Source organism: Raphanus sativus, chromosome 9 (genome assembly GCF_000801105.2).
Source record: "Raphanus sativus cultivar WK10039 chromosome 9, ASM80110v3, whole genome shotgun sequence".
Classification (NCBI taxonomy): domain Eukaryota; kingdom Viridiplantae; phylum Streptophyta; class Magnoliopsida; order Brassicales; family Brassicaceae; genus Raphanus; species Raphanus sativus.
Window position 1 is genome coordinate 395,629 of NC_079519.1, and position 15,639 is coordinate 411,267.

Consider the following 15,639-nt stretch of genomic DNA (forward strand, 5'->3'; position numbering starts at 1 on the left):
TTCTAGTTCTTTTTTCAGAGCCTGCTGAGGAAGAGAGACAGAGAGGCAATGATCATAGGATTACCCCCTGGACTTTGGATTAAGATATAATTAGAAAACGTCCTCAACAAGAAACAGAGAAATTACGAAACTAGCCCTGGTCAATTCCCTTCTCTTTCCATTTTAGTAAATACAGATCCCCCAAAGCGCGCGCTATTTTGTCTATCCTTTTTTCTCTCTCTTCCTCAACTCCTTCTCTCTGCTCGATACAGGTTGCTTAGTTTTTTTTCCTTGCGAGAAACAAGTCCCGTTTCTTGAGATCTCATGTTATACCCAGCTAATGTCGCTTCTTTTTCCTTCTTCTCTCTCTCTCCCCCCTCCTTTGATTTTATATATAAAGCCTTCCTTTGCCTAAAAATTCCTAGAGACTCCATTTCTTCTATCGATCTCTCTCTTTCTCTTGCACAAAAGAGAGAGAGAGAGATAACAAAATAACAAAACGGAAACGAGAAGAAGAATCCTATACATATCTGTCATTTTTCAAAAGAACAAAATGTTGGACGCTCTTTTTAAACCCAAATTCTATACGAAATGGTAAAATCTTTTCTTTCGATAGGTACTTTTGTATTTTTTTTTTTTTTTTTTTTTGTATTTTGTTGATCGCGTTTGAGTTTTGTCAGCAAGAACTTGGTAAAGATAACGAAAACAAGAGTGGAGACCGTGAAGAGGAAGAAAAACTCTGTTTGCAAATATTTGAAGAAGGACATTGTCGATCTTCTAAACAACAGCCTCGATTACAATGCTTATGGCAGGGTAATCTTTTCATTAATTTTCTTTTTTTAATGTTAGCATATGATCAATCAACAGATAATATTCTGAATTCATTAACTGGAGTTTTTAGACCCTTGATATGGGGCGCCTCCGAACGTGAAAGCATGGACCACCTTCACAAAATACATATCTTCAAACATACATGAGCAATTATCTCTCTTTTCTTTTTTGGGTGTACGGGAATGCAGTGGGATGTATATATTTCATATTTAATGCTGTCGACAGCTGGCTAAAACAGAGTGACTTGTTTCTTAAGAAACCCATCTGAAAAAAAAACATTTGCGTTTTGTCATGTGCAATAAATTATTCGTGGCTTCTGTTTGTCTTTTAAATTTTGTTACATGAGGAAATGATCTCATACTTGCGTGTGTGGCAGGCACAAGGGCTTATTGAGGAGAAACGGAGGTTGTCTTGTTATGAGTTTTTGGAGCAATTCTGTGTCTGTGTTGCATCCAATGTATCTCTCTTACAGAATTCAAGGTACAATAAATCAAAAGCACCTCCTTCTTTTACCTTTTACTTTGGGATTCATCATCCATATAGAAAAATAGTAATAATACAGTAAATGCCCCGAGGAGTGTCGCGAGGCCATCTCCTCCCTTGTGTACGCGGCCGCTAGAGTCTCTGAAGTGCCTGAGCTTCGCGATCTCAGATCTTTGTTTGCTGACAGATACAGGACTAATTCACTTGAACAGTTTGTGAACCCTGAGGTATAAATAAACATTCTCTAATTAACGCTGCCAACCACCACAGTAGTTTGTGGCTGAGTGACGATATCATATATTATATTAATGGGAATCTGTGTTTGCAGTTTGTGGAGAGATTCAAAGCGGAGCCCCCGTCAAAGGAAATGAAGGTAGAGCTTCTCCAGGAGATTGCCATAGAGTACTCCATCAAATGGGATGCCAAGTCTTTAGAGCAGAAGCTCTACCCAAAAACAAAGGCCAATTATAATCCTGGAAAGACGAATGAAAACAGAAGTAGCCTTTCGTTTCATGTCAGAGAAGAGTCTCTGGATGCCAAGTCCACGAGTAAAAGAAGCGAAGAGGACTCCATGACTAGAAGCAAAAGTTGTGTTACTGGCCACGAGGAGGAGGAGGAGGATGATGATCCAGAAAACAAACCTTTCTACTACAGATTCATCATGCCCAGCAACGACAAACCCAAAATAGAGAAACAGGAAAGCCTTCCGGAGAAGATGACCAAGTCTGATCTCATGTCCAAAGACACGGGTTAGTAAAACTCCATAATATACTATCTATTTTTTTTGGTAAAATAGAGTAGTATCTATTTTGTAAGCAAACAAATATCATTGATAGTAATAATTTAAATGTTGGTTGGTTGGTATGTGGAAAACAGAGTCTCCTCCAAGTGCGAAGCCGAGATCAGTGAGAAGACGATTAGCGAAGCCGCCGCCCTCAGATGCGCCTAGTGGTGAAGATTTGATGAGAAGTTATAATAAGATGGAGAAAGCAAGCGGAGAGGGGATAAGGAGGATGAATCGTCGAACAGCGTCGTGGCAGTCCAACGTCCCAGATTTTGATGAGGTCGCTGCTCGCGTACATGCTCTCACACGAAACTGATGTGTGCATTCATTGTGATTAGAGATATGTACAACTTGTCGTGTCTGTGAATGAATTAATTCTTTGTAAACCAAAAGTGACATGTGAGAAAAAAAAGTTTAGTTTTTTTTTAATTTTTTTTTAGTTTTAATATCCCCACAGCACAGCTCGATCTGCACGAAGAAGCCTAAAAATCGACAAATTAAAATTTCTTTCTCTCATTCACCACAACCATCATCTTTAAGATCGATGGAGGATTCAGAGATTCATGTGATGAGCGAGATTCATGTGGGTTGTCCAGCCGCCACTATAGGACCCTCTCTTTCCAGCTTCACCTTCTCTGATCATTCGACTATTGGTGTTGATAAAGATGGTGACCTTCTTCTTCCTAGGAGAAGAACCAGTAACAGTAAGCATCTTCATCTCACTTTTGTCATCATCATCCCTTTTTATTTTCTAATGGGTGAACGAACCAACAGGCCCATCCTCTCACGGGTCGTCGTTTACTGTCACCATTCAGCATTCTATCACATCAACCCTCCCTGATGTTGGTCTGCAGGCAAGTTCATCTCTCTCTCTCTTTGCTTCTATGCTCTGCTGCTTATCCCTCCCCTCCATCTTAATCAGGTTTGGAAATCAGAACTCGTCTTATCAGATTTTGTATTGCATAACATGTCTCTACTCAATGGCGTTGTGTGCCTTGAACTCGGTGCTGGAACAGGTTTTTTTACCTTTGAGCTCTAAATAATATACATCACCAAATAGCATCTTCTCTCTCTTTATTTTCTTATCCTCTTTTTTTTTTTTTTTTTATCCAGGGCTGCTCGGTATATTGCTTGCACGGGTGGCCAAGGCAGTTTTCCTTACTGGTGCACCTTCATCACATCACTTCCTTCCTCATTCAAACTATAGCTAATCTTCTCTTGTACAATATACAGATCACGGAGACCAAATTCTTGGCAACTGTGTTCGGAACGTGGAATTGAATTCTTCCCTCTTTCACCCTCAAGCTATTGTAAATGTTCGTGACCTCAACTGGATGAGCCAATGGCCTCTTCAACAAGATACCCATCCTCATCCTAAACCGTAATCAATCAATCAATCAATCAATCATCTTCACCTGCTCTTTTCTTGATGATGACTTGTGATCCCATCCCTTCACATTATAAACTGCGCCTTTGTATTCAGGTATTGTTGGAGCTTGCACGACTTTGAACAAGTCAAAAGTGCAAGCTTCATTTTTGCAGCAGATGTTATCTACAGCGATGATCTAACCATAGCCTTGTTCAGCATGTTAAAGAGACTCATGCCCTTGGGTTGTGACAAGGTACTAACTAATTGGTGACTTTAAAAGCAACCAACCAACCGCATTTTACATACATATATATATATATATATATATGTTAATTGGCAGGTACTATATCTGGGTTTGGAGAAAAGATACAACTTCAGCCTAGACGATCTCCATGTTGTTGCCAATGGCTACGCATGCTTCAGAAGATACATCAAAGAAGAAGATGGCCTTTGTAAGTTATGCTACCTTTTATGCTTCTTAGAATCAATGTTTATGAAGTTTAGAGATGATTCAAGTAACTGAGTATGGGACAGGCGAGCATTCCGACAAGAAGAGTTTTGTGGGCAAGCGCATCGACCTCAAACAGATCCCTCAGTACACCAAGGGCTACGATAGAGGAGAAGATGTCGAGCTTTGGGAGATCAGATATGTACGTTAACACTCTAATGCATGATCCATTTCATTTGCCTGTAACAACAACAACAGTTCAGAAAGAGGTAACAGACATCTATAAGTATAAAGAAGAAAAACAAAACAAGAGAACATTAAAAAGATACTTGCTGGAAATCATCCAAAGGAAGAAGTAAATACATAGAATTTTAGGCATTTCCTTGGATGGGATTCTCAGACATCTATAAGCTTTGTCAGTGAGTATAGCGAATGGGACAGATAAGAAGAAAGAGTGGAGCTCTGAAGAATCTGGACCGGAGAAAGAGTGAAAAAAAGTTAATGCTGATCCAAATAACATTTTAGTTTAATCATCAGATAGATCTTGAGGTTGAGGAACTCGGCAAAACAAGCTGATACTGAAAAGACTTTGGCGAGTTTCCTAGTCTATTTTTCATAGTTTTGACACTCCTCTTTGTATCTTTATGTTGTTTCAGTTTTGCTTAAACTTGGCTAGGGAAAAACAAAACGTAGCTCTGAACATAGTTGTCATGATAGTCAACAAAATAAAAATAGACGTGGTGGTGGTGGTGGTGGTGGAAGGGAGGGAGGATTCCGAACCAAAGCAGAACTGTAAAGTTATTTACTACCAACACCAGAGTTATGGGCCTTTTAAACTCAAGAGAAGAGAAGGTAGGTTATGGGCCTTTTAAACTAACTAATGAGTTAGGTATTATGGGCCTTAAAAGTAAACTAATGGGTTAGAATAGGCTCTTCAAAGGGTGGGGTGGGTCAATCCGCAAGCCCAAAACGGCGGGAAAATAATCACAAAAAAGGAGAGGGGTCTTCTCTTCTCTTCTCGAGATATTCGAAAGAAAGAAAGAAAGATGCGGGTCTACTGCATAAGAGGCATCCCTCCATGTCGAGGTTTCCACTCGAGGCCTACCCTTTTCAGATCATTTACATGGAAAAAGTGATCGAGTCTCTCCAAAACGTGAGTTGTTGAATCGCAATTTCTCTACTCCCCTAGCCCTAGGGTTCCATGATTGTTTATATTCTGCAGAAATGTCGCGCGAGTCCTACTGGAACTGGGAAAACTCTTTGTCTTCTCTGTGCCACTTTAGCCTGGAGAAATAGCCTTGGCACCCGTAAGGATCGGAACGCCGCCGAGCAAGGAGGAGGAGGTTTTCCTACCATAGTTTATGCGTCTCGGACTCCTCATAGTCAGCTCCGTCAGTCAAGTGGTTAAAAAGATGTAGCTATAGGATTACGTGAGCAGTTATGCGTTAATGAGCAAGTTGATTCACTCCGAGGAAAGGCACTCACTAATGCTTGTCAGTACCTTTGCCAAAAGCGCACCATTTCAATCGTGTTCCAGGTACTCTACTCTTCCTTCCTTCCTTCTTCAAACTACCCCATGCCATTCATACCAGTTCATAAACACTCAGTTCTCTGTAAACTATGCGCAGGACAGTTTATGCTCAGACTCAGCTTCATTTGACCTTCCTTCTGTGCTTTTATCGGCTTGCATTTCTGAGGCACAAGAATGTGTTCAACTTGCGTCAGCAAGATGGGACGAATCCACCAACTCTGATAATTTTGCTTTACTTAAAGGTTAAACGTGGGGTACAATTATACTGGAATGAGATTGACGTGTTTGTCCTCATCTATGCCTTGTTTTCTCTTGCAGGACTTCTTCTAAAGCTGCAGGAACTGATTTCTCAAGTCCCAATTCCGGATAAGGATGAGGGGTTCACCAAGCCTGGGCCCTACATATATGAAATGCTTAAAACCCTTGACATCACTCACGATACTGCTTTTCAACTTATTGGTACACTCGAGGAGGCTGCAGTGCTCCTGGATGAGGAGAAACAACCAACAGTGACCAATGGTGCAAGCAATTTAGGAATCCTTGTGGACATGCTTAAACTTATATTTAGGGAAAATGGAAGTAACCACGCAGAGGATTATCGTGTAAACTTCTTTGTTTTTCATTTTGGATTTTATAAGCTTTCTCTTGCACTATTTCATTTACTGAAAACTCCCCCACAGTTGTTCATATCTTTTACTTTCATTCTTTGTTAGGTTCATTTACAGGAGCTTGAGCATAACTCTACTGATGTCATAAAAGGTAAATGATGCAGTAGAAGCACCGTTTTAGTAAATTGAGAGAGTAATAACCATTGTGTTATTTGCTTTCCCTATTGAGACAGTGTTTCTTTTTATAAATCAATCAGATAATCACAACTTCGTACCAAAAATATATCGTGTAGGCAAGGAGGTATCAAGAACGCTTAGCTGGTGGTGTTTCAATCCTGGGGTTACCATGCAGGAAATAGCAAAAAAGGGTGTTGGGTCTATCATTTTAACATCGGGAACCTTGTCTCCCATGGGTTCATTGGCTCAAGAACTAAAATTGTGAGTATATCGCTATGGTTTTCTCTATCTGCTTTTTCTCCCAGCTTTTATTAGTGAACACATTTTTTTTTTCTGAAAAAATGCAGAGAGTTTCCTGTTTGGTTGGAAAATCCCCATGTTATATCTTCAAATCAGCTATGGGCTGGAGTTGTTAGTACTGGTCCATCAGGGTGGGTGTTCTTAATTCTTGCTACCGCAATCGTGATCTACCGGATTACAAACAAGAACTTGGGAATGTTATTGGTCAGTGGTTTGTTATTTGGTAGTTCATTATTGGTGGACTGAGTCAGAGTGTATCATTCTAGATATCTGATGTGTGAGCCATGATCTAGAATCTGGGGAGCTCGTCTGACTACTGAAGCTGCTATGCTATGCTATGCTATAGTTATCAATCCATTATTATATGTTTTTGCTTTGCAGAGAACTTTTCACGAGTCGTGCCGGATGGACTGCTTGTATTTTTCCCTTCCTATTACCTTATGGACCGCTGTATTACATTTTGGAAAGATGAGGTTTGGGCGCTGTAAATTTTTCTGTGTATGAAAATTTTGCTAAACCTACTGCTTCTTTATCATTCAGTGTCACAACAACTCAATGACAATATGGGAAAGAATCTGCAAACTGAAGAAACCTGTCATTGAACCTAAAGATTCGTCCTTCTTTCCTGCAGCAATGCAGGTGAGCAGTAGATGCTTCCGATATACGTTCTTCTAAGCAGAGTATGAACCTAATCTAGCCTAGGACTTTTCAGAAAAATTGCAAGACAGATCGATTTCCGGTGCGGTATTTTTTGCCGTTTGTCGTGGAAAAGTATTGTCTTTATGAGGATGCTGGTACAAGAAATAGGAGGTTCCTTCCTTGGTATAAGTTTCTCCCGTGTAGCGTCTTTTCAGTAGTGCTGGTTGGTCTCTGTTGTGTGTTTTCAGGTCAGTGAAGGACTGGATTTTGCTGACAGCGCTGGCAGAGCTGTTGTCACAATCCTTTCAGGAATATTGTTTCATGGAGTGTAAGTTTTCTGGTTACACCGGTTTTGCAGTGCTACTCTAGATGTGGAGAGGCCATTTTTGACCTTGCTCGGTTTTTCCGGACTGAAAGATCAAATATTCCTGAAAGGATTGTGACAGAAGAAGAAAACAATATAGGTATTGGCACATCTTGCCGCCAAATGGTCACTATCATTGGGCATATTTTGATATCTTAGACTGTCCTTCGAGGTTGTGTTTGATTATCCTATTTTAAAGTATGTGTTTGATGTCGAATGTAAGCATATTATTACCACCAAGAATGCTCCTACACCAACCTGTGATTCATTTTCTTTCATTCTCGTGTGCACATGGTTAAAATGGGAATAGAACTAACTTCAACTCTCTATGTTTCAAATTCGCTTTGGGTGTTTGCAGGTAATAGCTATGTGAAGGACGTTGGGGTTGTACGAAATAATGCAATGCACCCTTGGAGTCCGATGGAAATTTTATTAAATGGAAAGGCCTGACCATCCTAAAACGTAAGGGCAAGATGCTTCGCATTGTAAAGGGAGATGCTTGTTCTTCAAGGAAGACTAGATTAGTGGATCTAAGTGACGAGGAGACTCAGGTAGAGAAGAGATGTGAAGTAGTTGATCTAGATTGCGACAAGGAGATTTGTGAAACAGAAACGTTAACATGGAGCAACACAATGGGGCTAATAAAAAAGCGAAAGGTTCCAGAGAAGCAGGGAAGTGCGTCACTGTCGAAAGAAGAAGGGGGTGATAGATAACAAGGGAGCAAGTGCATCTGCATTTTTGTGTCAAGTGAGAACCCACACCACATTCATCTTTTTCATGTTTAGTCTGTGAAGTCAGCGGTGATCTTTACTATAGGTCAAAAGAAAGCTCAACGGAGAGGAATATAACAGGTTCCTTGGATACGTGCAAGGATTGAAGAAGAAAGAGCTTAAATTAGTAAACGTGATGGAGTCCATTGTGCAACTCTTGTGTGGGAGTGGGAGTGGGAGTGGGACAGAGACAGAACATCTTCTCATGGGGGTAATTAAACTATTATCAACAATAATGTCGTGGGTGTGAGTGTGTTATTGCCTCTAATATGTATGTATCTCTCTGTCTTGTTTTAAAAACAGATTCAAGGACTTTGTGCCAACAAAACATCGTCCTGCATATGAGCAGTGCATCGAAATGAGAAAGAGAGAAGCTTAATCACTTGATGTTTGCTAAAACTCTACCCCCCCCTTTTTTAAAAATATATAAAGACTGAGAAGAAAGAAAGTAACTATTATTTTGTTTTGTTCAGTTGATGGAACGTTTTGAATTAACAACAAAGAAAAAAAAAAGGAAAAGAAAAGAAAAGAAAAGAAGAAGCATGAGTTAGTTAGTTGCGAAAGGCGGCCATCCTCTTCCTAAGCCTCTCCCTGGCGGCGCGAGAACTGAGAGACCTGACGAGGCCTTTCCTGGTGATGCTCTTCTCCTTGTCACGGAGAGAGATGATGAGATCGACGAATGCGCTGAGTATGAACTTGTGTGATTTCTTGTTGTTGAGATCGAGATAGCAGAAGAGAAGCTCTTCCATCAAGTCCCAGTCCACCTCGCTCCCTCCTAACTTGGACTCCATCATCTCCACCATCGACCTCTTGAAATCCTCCTGAGGCTCTGCAGTGTACCTCAGCACCGCGATGCAGTTCTCAGGCAGCACCAAGCTGGATGAGTTGGACCTCGACGAAGGTCCCTCCTCCGATGTTGTTGTATACATGCTTGGCCTGCCCTCCGATGATCCAGGCGGTGGAGACAGTCTCTCTGTTCTAGGCAGTTTGGGGGAGTCGTAGACGGCCGGTCCCCATGTCCTCTCGAATCTGTGACGATACTCATCCTCGTCGTCATCCGAGGAGGAAGAGGACTGTTCCCTTTTCCCCTTATTTTTGTCATCCTCCCCCTCCTCATCTCTGATGCAGAGGGATTTGAAGTTTTCCTCAAGGAAACGGTCTATGTCGGACAAGGTGGCGGCGTGACCAGGATCCTGGTAAACGTGTTCGTCGTTGAATCTGGTCTTGCTGGGGCGTCGTCTGTGTTTGAAGGAGAAGGAGAGCTTCTTAGGATGCTTACAGCCAGCAAGCACCCACTTCTTGGATGATGAGAATGAATTCGACACTTGCAGCTTCCCTGTCTCTTTTTTTATCTTTGACAGGTATCCATTCAACGATTTCTGCAATGGGTTTGGCATTTTTCTTTTCCTCTGCCCCCCCCAAAAAAAAGAAAAACAAGTTACAAAAGATGATGATGATGATGATGATGATGACCCATTGATCGATGATAAAATATTATTATTGGCTGAGAGATTTCTTACCACTTCTGTAGATTTGAACAAAAAGATTACCTCCCCCCAGATATAAGATTAGAGGACTGCTCTCTATTCTGAAACTGTTCAACGCTGCTTTACGTTGAAGGTAATGTCATTAATGGGAAGTTATTCTTCTTGGATTTGTTGTTATTGTGCATGTTCCCATAAGTTTCCAGATTCTGCATTCAAGTCATAGTTGAATAGTAATTACTTTCTGTTGCAAGTGAAACTAATAATGGCGCTTTTAGTTAAACGTAACCTTGACAAGAAAAAAAGAACAGCTGTTGTCGATTTGCGTAGCCCAATCCAGCTTCTGAGGCCCAAGACGCATAAGCCCAACCGGAGCTTTTTTTGCAAAGGTGCGTGTATTGTCCCACACCGGTTGCAAGAACTTTGAACCTCGATAAACATCTTTTATAAATAAGGACTCGCATGCTTTTATCAATAGTATCTTTGCGCTTGGGGCAATGACGCAGCTAATGAGGTACTAACCGAGGCGCGTCTATTGCTGGTTGAAAACTATTTCCAAACCCCTTCATGGGCCTGGGCTTGATCTACGGTTCTTGAGAATTTTTGGAAGGACTCCCTTAGGGGTAAAGCCTCACAATTTTCTGAGTCCAAATTTATTAATTTCTTTGAACGATTAGGTTGAATGTTATCTGGGATTATGCAATTGTGAAAATTAGTGGACCCTTGGCTTATTGTTGGACAGATTATCTGCCTTCAATGCCCTTCTTGTCCTTCGTGTTCCTCGCATTAGTCTTGTCTCTACTTCTTCAACTATGTTACCACTCACTACTGTGTCATTGCCTCTTTTCTTAGTCACTTCACTCGCTGGGTCAGAACCCAAACTCCTGAAGATTCTATTGCTATATTTTGTGGATGGCAGGGCTGTGTACATGATATTTTTGGTGGAACGAGCACGGAAATGCCTTGATTTCTCTGCAACTCTATATAATACATATCTTTTTTTTTTTTTGTTCAAACTACATATAATACATATCTTCTATATAATACATATCTTCTTATGCATGGTGTGTGGTGGGTTTTAAGTGGCACGTGACTTGATGACTGATGTAATGGCTTCGCTAGCTGAGTACTTCTGCATGAAACACAAACATCAAGAGATTCCTATGGATTGATTCCATTCAAGTAAGATACTATCACTCTCTGAACAGTGTTCCCCTAGAATCCTAAATATGCATTAGTACTAGTACTGAAATCATATTCTTCATTTATCTTTTCCTCTAAAGATGAAAACAAATGTCTGGTGCCTGGAGGAGATGAAGATCACTGAAGAGTTATCAGTGCGACTCATAGAGCCAGTTCCAACATCACTTGTCATGTGTTTACAGAGATGAAATTCTAAGAATTGGAGACATAATTTCAAGCCAAAGTAACCATGTTTCTAGCTGGTTATGAAAAAAATCTATTGCTCTCATCAGACCTTATGTCATTTCTATCTATTTCTACGTGTTGGCTTAAAAATGATCAAATATATCCACATAATTAAAATCTAATTATCAAATGATGTGATATATTGTTCTGAAGGTGAAACCACATACTGAAAAACCTCATGAATGAGATTGCCCTTAGACTCAAAGTTAGAAATGTCAAGGGATGGAAAAAGAATGTGCACAAAAGTTTGAGGTATATTAGATCTCAACTTATTGGTATATGCGAGAGAGTAAATAATACGAGAAGTTTGCAATCCCGCACAAATTTTCTGGACCCCCCTTCAACCCCTTGCATCAGTATTCAGTTCAATCACTCTGACTCCATCAAAAACCAATAATTATCTATTACAGTTCTCTGATTTTTTTCTTTTTTACCAAAAACACAAAACTAACTCGAAACACCGGTTGTATTTGTACTAATAAAAGGAATTGGGGCAGTTAGAGCAGAATCGCTCTCTTTTCACGCATCAAATCATTATGACTTGGCAAATAACATCCACCAAACTGAAAAGGAATAAAGAGCTTTCTGCAAAAGACCCTCACATCAACAAATGAAACAATTAACATTTCCTTCCACATTGGTACCATGGGTGCAGCCGAGAATACCTTTTAAAGCAGGTCATGTTAGTTGAACATGGATCTCTAGAGGTTATCTCTCAGCCATTTCATGGCTCCATTTGCGACCGATCTACAACAACAAGAAAAAATGTATCATAACTGTGTGTTGAGAAGATGACAACATGTGCTTTAGATAAAGCAACTGAACAAAAAGCTGGACAATTCACTATATAATTTTATAAAGAAGCGAAATCAAGGGCCCAATTTTATCTTATTTGATTTACCCTGCAAAATCTTTGATGTTCTTCCACAAGTCGTTTTCTTGCTCTGGTTCTTGGCTTTTCTCCCTAACTTCATCCGTCCTGTTTTCTGAGCTAATAGGTGCACTGTTTAGAGCTGCAAAAACAAAAGGCGGTATACAGATAAGTAGATGCATACAAGATTACCCATCAATACTGACTTAAAAACAAAGAGTCCCTCTACACATTGCAGATTTTCCTACGTTCAAGAAATTAACAGCTTACTAGTGGATTGCTGAGTCTTAGCACGAGTTCGCAGCCGGTTGCCAGACGTATCACTTAGAGAAGCAAGTTCCTCCAGCAACTCCCGCTCTCCAGCACTGTTTGTAGAATCCAGTAAACCAATCATAAAAGACAAGGCATTAGCAGACTCATAAAACCTTTGTCTGGTTTAGTTGAACTAATTTAGAAGGTAAAACCTTATTTGATTTGGTATAGTAACTTTGACTGTAAACAAGTGGTCACCGCGGATAGATGGTCTATTCAGTTTTGGTGCTCCTTTCTTTGCCAGGACCAGCACATCACCAGGTTGAGTACCCGGAGGTATCTGCAGTTCAGTGTCTCCTTCTACTGTTTTCACCTAAAAATATGTCTTGGGTTAAATCATAAGATGAATGTATCAATTCTGAGGATATCAACAACACGTTTGCAGGGTAGGGTGGAAGTCCATTACAAATAATCATATCACCTTAACAACCGCACCCAGTATAGCATCAAGGTAAGTGATGGAAAGAGTAGATAAAAGGTTTATGCCATCCCTTTGAATTCCACGGACATCTTCAACATCAAGATATACATACAAATCTCCTGGAGGTCCACTAATGGAAGCAAAAACGAAAACCAGGCATGAAGATTGGCATTACAGAGAGAATGATTTTGTAAGGTGGTAAAAGACAAGGGGTAATTTACGCTACATACCCTCTGGGACCAGAATCACCTTCCCCGGCAACTCTGAGGATGCTACCTGCGCTAACACCTGGAGGAATTTTGACCTTGATGCTTTTTTTAATACGCACACGTCCTTCTCCAGAGCATTTCCGGCAATTTTCCGAAATGATCTCACCATCTCCACCACAGTTTGGACATACAGAAACCTATGATGAAAGAGAAACGTCAGCTTTATGAAACAAATAAGTTTGAATTATCTCAAAAGAAAGAAGAGCTCAGCTTTATGAAACAAATAAGTTTGAATTATCTCAAAAGAAAGGAGTGAAAGCAAGGGACCTACTACCTGTGAAAACAAGCCGAAAGGTGTTTGCTCAGTTCTCATAACTTGACCCCGGCCACCACAAGTGGAGCATATTCTCATCTTAGATCCTGGTTTAGCACCGGTGCCAGCACAAGCTTCGCATGTCTCCAGATGCGTAAGATCAAATTCTTTCTCAGATCCAAAAATAGCCTCCGACAGTTGTAAGGTGATGTCATACCTAAGAAAATAAAGGTAATGAATGAATAGGTGCGTTATTAGAAAGAAAAGAGTACATGTTGTTATGTGATGTAGGAGGAGAGAAGAGTGTGTAAAATGTACCACCCACCAGGAGGAGAAACTCACCGTAAATCATCACCTTTGGAGACCCTGGAGCGGCGAGTAGTAGTTCCTCCAAAGTCAGGTTGGTCGATGCCGGGAAAACCGCCCATACTGGCACCAAAGAATGTCTCGAAAAGGTCAAAGGGATTAGTCTGGTTTTTGGAAAAAGAAGAGAAAGATTAGTAAGTGGACGATGAGGAAAAGGGAAGAAGCGGGGAGAAGTAAAGTTAACCGTGTAAGAAGCAGAAGAAGAAGGTCCAGTCTTGAGGCCGGCTTCACCATATTGATCATACAGGGCTCTCTTTTGATCATCTGATAGTACCTGAGAGGGTAAGGTAACAAGTCAGGTTGAATGAGAATATTAAAATGTTATAAATGAAAGCAAACCAACCTCATAGGCAGCACTGATTTGCTTGAACTTGTCGGTTGCTCCAGGTTCCTTGTTGACATCCGGATGATACTACATTGATTCGATTAGACATTAGTACAGGTCAGCTCGATAATTTGAATTAAATATCTATTTATCTATCTATGCATCATCATCATCGTGTCAGTCGTAGCAAAAGCAGATACCTGACGGGCGAGGCGGCGATAGGCAGACTTAATCTCCTTGATGTTGGCAGATTTAGGCACACCCAGAGTAGCGTAGTAGTCTCCCGAACCGGAAGCAGCAGCAAACACCACTACTGAACTACGACGGCGAGGAGATAATCCCCGCACTCGATTTCGATTAGCCCAACATGATGATGATGAAACGGATAAGAATCTCTTGTGATACCTGAGCCCTACTGACAAACTAGCAGAAGAAGAGAGGGAGGGTGGAGCATCGGCGGAGAAGAATAGTGAGGAGGGGATGAGGGAGGGAGAAGCCAGGGCAGCCGCCGCCGCCATTATTTCCAAGGAGGTAACGAGATTGGTTCTCAAGCGATGAAGAGGAAGACGCTGAGAAGAAGCTTCATTGCGATGGATTTCACTTTCTCTGATTACGACTACGACAGGGTTTTTGATTTGTGGTGCCAACCTCGCTCACGTGGATTTTACTTCCTTTTTTTTTTTTTCTTATCTCTGCTCATTTTCCCATCTTTATGTCTTTCTTACCAGTTTTTTTTTCTTACAAACAATTACAAGAAAATACCCATACTACTACTTGCCATACGATATTCATGATATATATATATATATATTTTTAAAATTTATTAATTCTACCTGAAGATCGGAAAATCAGATTCGGTTACAAACTCGATTCGAATAAAACAACCCAATTCAATTTATTACATCGTAGCTTCGCTCACTCACTGAATCCGACACCAATTCGCTAGTCTGATTTTCGAAATCTTTGGGAATCGGGTGTCCGTTCTCTACCTTTGAATTTACAATGTTGGAATTTAGGAATTTACAAACAACATGGGGTAGCATAATTGATAATTCGTATCCTCATTTTTATTATACAAAACCCCTTGCACAACCCATTCTTGACATAATCCCTCGAAGGGAACATACAAACAGCAGCAAAGAAGCATTTTCAAATTCTGGAAAAGGAATCAAGTCTTCTTCTGATGATGACAAGACACCTAATACAATGCAAACGCATCTCTTCTCTACTTGAGTTTATTGATGAGATTGCTTGCCTTCTCCTCCCAAGTTCTTCTATCCTTCAAAAATACATCCCGATTGAATCTTTACGGCATTAAGATTAGGATACATCTGGTCTCTAATGTCAGATAGATGACATTCAGTAATCTCACAGACATCAACTTTATCTAAACCCACCATCTTTCAAACATCCCAATTATTATCCTACCTCCGCATATATACCATTAACTAAAACCAACCAAAACTCAGGACCAAAAAAAAAATACAAACAGTATATCTATGGTTCAAGCTACCTCCACTCTTTTCCTGGTACTGAGGAATCAGTAATTTGCTTCAAAATAGCTACCACACTACCACACTCTCCCTTGCAATTCAATTCAGAAACTTTTACTTCCTATGTACTACAT

At 40.5% G+C, this 15,639-nt stretch overlaps 4 protein-coding genes and 2 pseudogenes across 5 annotated transcripts; 4 read left to right on the forward strand and 2 right to left on the reverse strand.

Moving 5' to 3' along the window:
* Positions 1 to 219: 219 nt before the first annotated feature.
* Positions 220 to 2,509, forward strand: LOC108827747 (uncharacterized). The gene is made up of 6 exons (XM_018601225.2): positions 220 to 573; positions 660 to 792; positions 1,187 to 1,290; positions 1,373 to 1,520; positions 1,622 to 2,042; positions 2,170 to 2,509. Exons 1-6 carry the CDS (start codon positions 533 to 535, stop codon positions 2,391 to 2,393), a joined length of 1,071 nt encoding a protein of 356 aa, XP_018456727.1. The 5' UTR covers positions 220 to 532; the 3' UTR covers positions 2,394 to 2,509.
* A 14-nt stretch (positions 2,510 to 2,523) lies between these two features.
* LOC108827748 (uncharacterized) lies at positions 2,524 to 4,561 on the forward strand. The gene is made up of 8 exons (XM_018601226.2): positions 2,524 to 2,781; positions 2,852 to 2,931; positions 3,000 to 3,093; positions 3,191 to 3,241; positions 3,311 to 3,458; positions 3,561 to 3,699; positions 3,787 to 3,898; positions 3,981 to 4,561. The coding sequence occupies exons 1-8, from the start codon at positions 2,622 to 2,624 to the stop codon at positions 4,103 to 4,105; spliced, it is 909 nt and encodes a 302-aa protein (XP_018456728.2). The 5' UTR covers positions 2,524 to 2,621; the 3' UTR covers positions 4,106 to 4,561.
* Positions 4,562 to 4,691: 130 nt separating this feature from the next.
* On the forward strand, positions 4,692 to 8,758 carry LOC108827746 (regulator of telomere elongation helicase 1 homolog; annotated as a pseudogene).
* LOC108827750 (transcription repressor OFP14) lies at positions 8,743 to 9,680 on the reverse strand. Its single transcript, XM_018601227.2, has one exon. The coding sequence runs from the start codon at positions 9,678 to 9,680 to the stop codon at positions 8,835 to 8,837; it is 846 nt and encodes a 281-aa protein (XP_018456729.1). The 3' UTR covers positions 8,743 to 8,834.
* A 566-nt stretch (positions 9,681 to 10,246) lies between these two features.
* Positions 10,247 to 10,415, forward strand: LOC130500588 (U4 spliceosomal RNA; annotated as a pseudogene).
* A 1,139-nt stretch (positions 10,416 to 11,554) lies between these two features.
* Positions 11,555 to 14,655, reverse strand: LOC108828663 (uncharacterized). 2 transcript variants are annotated; one of them, XM_018602412.2, is made up of 12 exons: positions 14,213 to 14,655; positions 14,031 to 14,099; positions 13,872 to 13,961; positions 13,664 to 13,791; positions 13,343 to 13,538; positions 13,030 to 13,205; positions 12,800 to 12,929; positions 12,531 to 12,691; positions 12,337 to 12,431; positions 12,097 to 12,208; positions 11,861 to 11,942; positions 11,555 to 11,780 (listed from the first exon to the last, which is right to left on the reverse strand). In XM_018602412.2, exons 1-11 carry the CDS (start codon positions 14,528 to 14,530, stop codon positions 11,897 to 11,899), a joined length of 1,521 nt encoding a protein of 506 aa, XP_018457914.1. In that variant the 5' UTR covers positions 14,531 to 14,655; the 3' UTR covers positions 11,555 to 11,780; positions 11,861 to 11,896. The 2 variants fall into 2 exon arrangements, with proteins under 2 accessions (XP_018457914.1, XP_018457913.1); XM_018602411.2 differs by having other exon boundaries at positions 11,555 to 11,942; positions 14,213 to 14,654.
* Positions 14,656 to 15,639: the final 984 nt, after the last annotated feature.

Coding starts and splice junctions, on each gene's coding strand:
- LOC108827747 (XM_018601225.2), top strand. CDS start 533: ATGTTGGACGCTCTTTTTAAACCCAAATTCTATACGAAATG. Junction 793..1,186: donor ATTACAATGCTTATGGCAGG/GTAATCTTTTCA, acceptor CGTGTGTGGCAG/GCACAAGGGCTTATTGAGGA. Junction 1,291..1,372: donor TCTCTCTTACAGAATTCAAG/GTACAATAAATC, acceptor GTAATAATACAG/TAAATGCCCCGAGGAGTGTC.
- LOC108828663 (XM_018602412.2), bottom strand. CDS start 14,530: ATGGCGGCGGCGGCTGCCCTGGCTTCTCCCTCCCTCATCCCCTCCTCA. Junction 13,539..13,663: donor TCCAAAGGTGATGATTTACG/GTGAGTTTCTCC, acceptor TTATTTTCTTAG/GTATGACATCACCTTACAAC. Junction 12,432..12,530: donor ACTATACCAAATCAAATAAG/GTTTTACCTTCT, acceptor TTCTACAAACAG/TGCTGGAGAGCGGGAGTTGC.
- LOC108827750 (XM_018601227.2), bottom strand. CDS start 9,680: ATGCCAAACCCATTGCAGAAATCGTTGAATGGATACCTGTCAAAGATA.
- LOC108827748 (XM_018601226.2), top strand. CDS start 2,622: ATGGAGGATTCAGAGATTCATGTGATGAGCGAGATTCATGTGGGTTGT. Junction 3,242..3,310: donor CAAGGCAGTTTTCCTTACTG/GTGCACCTTCAT, acceptor TACAATATACAG/ATCACGGAGACCAAATTCTT. Junction 3,459..3,560: donor ACCCATCCTCATCCTAAACC/GTAATCAATCAA, acceptor CTTTGTATTCAG/GTATTGTTGGAGCTTGCACG.